Source organism: Oncorhynchus clarkii, chromosome 6, assembly GCF_045791955.1.
Source record: "Oncorhynchus clarkii lewisi isolate Uvic-CL-2024 chromosome 6, UVic_Ocla_1.0, whole genome shotgun sequence".
Lineage (NCBI taxonomy): Eukaryota > Metazoa > Chordata > Actinopteri > Salmoniformes > Salmonidae > Oncorhynchus > Oncorhynchus clarkii.
The window spans coordinates 89,422,546-89,428,559 of record NC_092152.1 but is presented as its reverse complement, the minus strand read 5'-3'; the positions used below and the strand labels follow the sequence as shown (position 1 = coordinate 89,428,559).

At 39.3% G+C, this 6,014-nt stretch overlaps 1 protein-coding gene across 2 annotated transcripts; it reads right to left on the bottom strand.

Moving 5' to 3' along the window:
• Positions 1-925: 925 nt before the first annotated feature.
• On the bottom strand, positions 926-5,710 carry LOC139412282 (guanylyl cyclase-activating protein 2-like). Of its 2 annotated transcripts, none has more exons than XM_071159124.1 (4): positions 5,324-5,710; positions 3,334-3,483; positions 2,385-2,496; positions 926-2,087 (listed from the first exon to the last, which is right to left on the bottom strand). In XM_071159124.1, the coding sequence occupies exons 1-4, from the start codon at positions 5,528-5,530 to the stop codon at positions 1,948-1,950; spliced, it is 609 nt and encodes a 202-aa protein (XP_071015225.1). In that variant the 5' UTR covers positions 5,531-5,710; the 3' UTR covers positions 926-1,947. The 2 variants fall into 2 exon arrangements, with proteins under 2 accessions (XP_071015225.1, XP_071015227.1); XM_071159126.1 differs by having other exon boundaries at positions 926-2,082.
• Positions 5,711-6,014: the final 304 nt, after the last annotated feature.

Here is a 6,014-nt window from a genome sequence, read left to right as displayed (position 1 = left end):
TCTGGGAATTCTGAAGGGATACCCTGGTTGCACATAATGTTCTGAGAACCATGTTTCTTGGGTGGGAATTTCAGTACTTCAGCATAACGTTTTCTGCAGGTTTTCTCAGGGTTCTATTTAAAGTCATGTTCTCAGAACATTAAGAAAACATTAGTAACGTTCAAAGAATGTTATTTAACAACATATACATTATGTTCTCAGCGTCTAGCCTCTATCTTGTTAAGTGTGTTCAGGTGTGTTGGCTGTGCCCACTAATTGGCCACACCTGAACTTAATGAGTGAATGTTTTCTTTGAAATGGGGGTCTGTTTGAATAGACTAAATTGAACTGCTTTGTATGAGTAAAGAAAAACAAGGCATGATAGCGGCATCCTTGTGGCGCAGTGGACTAATTCCATGAATAGAGAACAGAAGATCATAGGTTTGAATCTTACGAACACCGTGCCACAATAAAAAATGAATGTGTTTATATGATTAATGTCTAAGAAGATTCATTTCCATGTGTCCTACCTGTGCTTGAGTTCAAAACTGCTTAAGCTAGCAGTGTTATTGAAAGTCTTATTGAAACATGTTCTCAGAACATTATTTAATCATCTTCAAATAAACTATCATTTCTGTTCTCAGAACGTTAATAAAACCTCCCAGGAAAACTTTTAGTGAACCACGTAAGATGTTCTCAGAACCTCCCTTCAACCTAAAAATGAACGTCCCTGAACAGGATACATTTTTATTTCCATTCTCAGAACATTAAAAAAATATTCAGTTGTACCGGTCAGGAAACATATGGCTTCGTTCCCAGAACTAATGGGAAACCAAAAACACATGTTCCCACAACTTCCATGGAACCAAAAGTGCTAGCTGGGTATGTACTACAGTATCAATACTTATCTTAATGTTATAAAAAATGTATTGCATTTATTTTGATATTGGCATATACACAGAGTGTACAAAACATTAAGGACACCTTCTCTTTCCATGACATAGAAATCCACATCAATCAGTGTAGATGAAGGGGAGGAGACAGGTTAAAGAAGGATTGTTAACCCTTGAGACAACTGAGATAAGAAATGTGTACGTGTGCCATTCAGAGGGTGAATGGGCAAGACAAAAGTTTTAAGTGCCTTTGAACAGGATATTGTAGTAGGTGTCAGGCACACCGGTTTGTGTCAAGAACTGCAACGCTGCAGGGGTTTTCACACTCAACAGTTTCCCTTGTGTGTCAAGAATGGTCCACCAACTGAAAGGACATCCAGCCAACTTGGGAAGCATTGGAGTCAACATGGGCCAGCACTGCTGTGGAACGCTTTCGACACCTTGCAGAGCATGTCCCGACAAATTGAATGGGAGAATCTCAAATGCATACTCTTCGTGTCCTCTCTCCTCGCCTCCTTCTCAAAACCCATTGTAGGAGAAGGCCATTGTAGGAGAAGGTCTCAATCAAATAAGTCCTGAGGCGATGTATGCTAATGACTCAATTGTGAATTTCTGCTGTCTGTAAAGAAATGGGCTGTAGGTTGATTCTGCTGCTACAATTGGATATCATGCAGGATGCTCTAACCTAATGTAGCAGGTGCAAAAAGATGCCTGAGCGAAGTCCCCACATCCGTTTTTCAGGGGAAATGGAAGTTGAAAATACTGTATCCATGAAAACTGGAAACATCCGCTTTCTTCTGACTCCTCGGAGAGTGAGTATGCTGGGAATAATTGAAATCCATACACAATCCTCAAATATCCAAGGATTTGGCAACGTCATTCATTTCCTAAATCTAGCAAATCCCCATTTTGAGAGATACTGACTTTATGATCATCCTATTGTTATCCTATTATGGGAGTAGAGTCGATGATAATGAAAACAGGCCGTTTTCAACCAGAGAAGTTGTTGTTTTGGTTCGGATCCTCTTTAATAGAGAGAACCAATGTCCTCTTCCTCCCTGTCTGACATTTTAGTTCATTGTTTTGGACCCTGGAGTTTTCTGTCACTCAGGTGCTGGTGGACCCAGTAACTGGGGTTGATATCCAGGCGTATGAGTTTTTGTACCCAGGGGTCTCTCTTTGCCCCCTCCACAAACTCCTCCAGAGTTATCTGACCTGGAACCAAAGACAACAAGGAGATCCTTATTATTCTACCTAATGTGTATCCACTCTGTCATTATACTGTATCATCAAGAATTAGTTAAAGGCGATAGCTCATTCCAAATTTTTCAGATCTCACAAGTAGTCACAATTCATCCACTTCCCACGCCATCGGTTGAGTAGATCAAGCCATACATGGGTCATTATTTTAATAGTGTCTCACTATGTCATTATTTCTGACATATCTGACCATCCTGCTTCAGTTACAGCTAAAGTCCGTCACAATACACAAATAAGTGCTCCAGTACTCACCGTCACCATTCTCGTCAACTTTCTGGAAGATACGGTCACAAACCTCTTCAGGTGTAAGGTGGATTTGGCCTGCCTCGTCACTGACAGAACCTTTCTTTATCTTGTAGATGATCTACAGACATCACAAACAGGAGTGTTACATCAATCAACTGTTATAGTTACGTTTTGCAGACATTGGTTCCTCAAAGGGTTTGAGAGATTTCCTACCCTTCCACATGTGTGCATTTTAAATCATTAGGTTAGTACGGCTGGAGAAAGTTCCTACCATATTCTTTACACCAATTCGATGCTTTTAAATCCATAAGGGGGTATATACGAGTACACACTTTGGGGGAACAGTAGAGCATCGGACTACAGCCTTCAAGTCCAAGAGCAGGGTTTCTCAACTTCGATCATGAACAGCCACTGTCCACACAGCTTTTCAATTAACCGATAAATTACTTTGATTAAGAAGCCTGAATGAAATGGCCCAAATGTAATTCATTTGAATTATTCTAACTAGAGTACTTCCAATACTGCCAATACAGTAACTATGCCAACAGTGAATCTGAGAAATATGGTTTTAAATTATTTTTGTTAGCCATCCCAATAGGTTGTAGGTAAATAAATGATAATGCAATGACGTATCATCTTATTGTGAAGTAATGTTTATGCATTTCAACCATGAACACTGATTTGATCTATGACCCCTAAAATGCAAATACTGCACTCTGCCTTTGTATGACCTTAACTATATGGGTAATGCAAGGGCAAAGTGCAGTATCTACAATATAAATGTGTTTATTCAACTTAGTTGTTGTTTTTCTGTTTGATAAATAGCTGATTCTCAGAGGCTTTGAGTTTAGTGGTTACCCAAGCAGATATACACTGCTTAGCGTCTAATTGATAATGATAATATTGATAATATTTAGAATGTTACTATAGGTCGCACTTCGGCCCGAACCCTTACCCTTATAATTATTCTCAGCTCGTGCCTGTCCAGTCGCCCATTGTCATCGTTGTCAAACACCTTGAAAGACCACTTGAGTTTATCCTCGAGCCGTCCTCGAAGCACAAGGTTTAGCGCAGCAACATACTCGATGAAATCCATGGTGTTGTCCTGTAATAGAGACAGACAAACGATCATGATCAACTACAGCCTCAATAAAAATCCTTATGTGTTCTCCAAGTAAGAAATACATAACATCCCTGACAGTGGGGCACATGTAAAACAAAAGGTACACCATGGGATCATGGTGGATTGTGATAATATGGGGAAAGAGACCTGGGTCAAATATGTATTTTCAGGTAGTCTATTATTCATCCAGAGAGTTGTGGACCTTTTTAGACTTCTGCATCGAGCCAATTTACAACTTTCTCCTCAATTGTTACATTGGTGGTAACTGTGGGATAGCTTAACTGGCCTACAGCATTGTCTTGGGCCTGTGTTGGAAGTGTGGCCCTATTTCCATTTGGGTCTTTCCATGTCAATTCAGCAGGCCGTAACACCCACTCAGATTCTTCTGAAGTCGTTTCTGTAGTTAAAAACAGATACTATTAGCATTCCTGCAACATCATTTAAAAAATATATAATTTGATTTGTGAGAAATCAAGCTAATTGATTGCACCTAAATTGGACATTTTAATTTATAGGATTCATAGAATATTCAACACATATAGTACCTAAGATACGATTTGGACCTTAACTTTTAACAAGGAGTAAGACGTGAGGAATCCAAAGAAATGTCAAAAAGCCACCCACAGCCCTACACGCCAATCCCACTCCAACACCGAGTTTATAGTATCAGTTCTCTATGTCTGATAAGTAGTATGGAGCTGCTGCTCTGAGTATTATTTCTTCATCATATGTCATGTATTCTCAGTGAATTTTATTGTTTTTTTTCCCCATTCAGAGAAATTAGTAATGGAAGATGTTAGGTTTTTATCCCATCCTACATCCTGATATTACCAGGTTCTGAACACTAGGGAAAAAAATATGTTGTATTGTCACATACACTAGATAGGTGCAGTGGTATAGTAGTACAGTGCCCCTGGAGCAAATTAGCATTAAGTGCCTTGCTCAAGGGCACTTCAACAGATTTTTCACCTTGTCGGCTCGGTATTCAAACCAGCTAATCCAATGCAAGTCAATGGTACCTATTAGCATTTTTGCACTTCATATCCATATAATCTATAAGTAACACCATTGAGTTAACATAAAAATGTAATTAATAGCCCAGGTGTTTATTTAATTAAATTCCTGAACCCAACAGGTGCATTATTAGAGACAGGCTTCTATTTAAGCCAGGTGTCTATTTCCTTAATGCACACAGCTTTTGCTCATTTGCTACTTGTCAGACATAGAGAACTGATAATATACTCATTGTTGGGGTGGGATTGGCGTGGGGTGTGGGGGGTCCATTGGTGGCTTTTGATGTCTAAGTCATTGTTAGAAAAACAATGGTCAAATGTGGATGTTAGGTACTACATTTAAAGAATGCAAAAACTCTTCCAGAACAACCTGAGAAGGTTGCTGTTGAAATCCTCTTTCTTGTCCTTTTTGAGGTGGAACGACTAATTTGGCTTTACACTCTGGCCCACTTTATGGAAAGAAGGGTATTATGGCCATCTAACTTTAGACTATTTAATTAACCATACGGCCAAATGAAGCATGATAGTGTACAGACAAATAGCTTAGCCTACACGTGGAAAGAGCACACATTTTGGGAAACCCATATTCTAGAAAACAATATTAATAATAGTGTTGTCCTAAAATTGTATGAATCTATATTCATGAATTAAATGGGAAGTTTAAAACACTTGAGTTGAGGGGAAGGGGTCTATGATAACTTTAGGCCTACACCAATACAACATGTTTTTTTACAGTATGTATATACATCATTTACAGTAAATGCAAATGCAATTGACCCAGGTCTGCTGGTTTGTATTCAGAATCTTACCCCATTCATATCAAACGCACTGAATATGCCCTCCATGTACTGCGATTCTGGCGAATTATCGTTTTGAACCCCAAACATCCTTTTGAACTCGTGCAAGTGCAACGAACCGCTGGGGCACTCATTGATGAACCTCCTGTAGAGGTCTTGAATTGTCGATACTTCCAACTCTTCTTCGCTGGTTGACTGAGCTTGCTGATTTTGACCCATTGTAAATCCGAGTGAAAAAGGTCAAAGTGTGAAAAAGACAACGCGTAAATTTAAATCCAGCTGTGGGCTAGTCTCCGATATGGCTGTGTGCAATAGCCTGGGGACACGGTTACCTCCGAGGTTCATAAAATTCGTAAACCTTTAAGAATTCAACCTTGTATCTTCTTTCTGCTCCCTGCATCGTTGCCTTTGATGGTTGTGCGTGGAAATAGGTCAGACAACATAGGCTACATCATGTGGGATATACATACGTTAACCCCAGGAGGCGAATTTATTTTTAGCAAGACTTGTCCTATATCGGCATTTAGTAATCTGCAGACCTGATCCAATTGGACGATGTAATTTGTAGACCTACAAGGCTACAGTGTGCCAAATAGAGAGTATATGTCCTATAACTTTTGTGACTCAACTCGTTTTATTGTGTTAATATATTATAAAACACTTTCACAATTGCATTTATGTTATAAAACCTTTTCACACCTGG

Coding starts and splice junctions, on each gene's coding strand:
- LOC139412282 (XM_071159124.1), bottom strand. CDS start 5,530: ATGGGTCAAAATCAGCAAGCTCAGTCAACCAGCGAAGAAGAGTTGGAA. Junction 2,497..3,333: donor AGCTGAGAATAATTATAAGG/GTAAGGGTTCGG, acceptor TGATGTCTGTAG/ATCATCTACAAGATAAAGAA. Junction 2,088..2,384: donor AGTTGACGAGAATGGTGACG/GTGAGTACTGGA, acceptor CTTTGGTTCCAG/GTCAGATAACTCTGGAGGAG.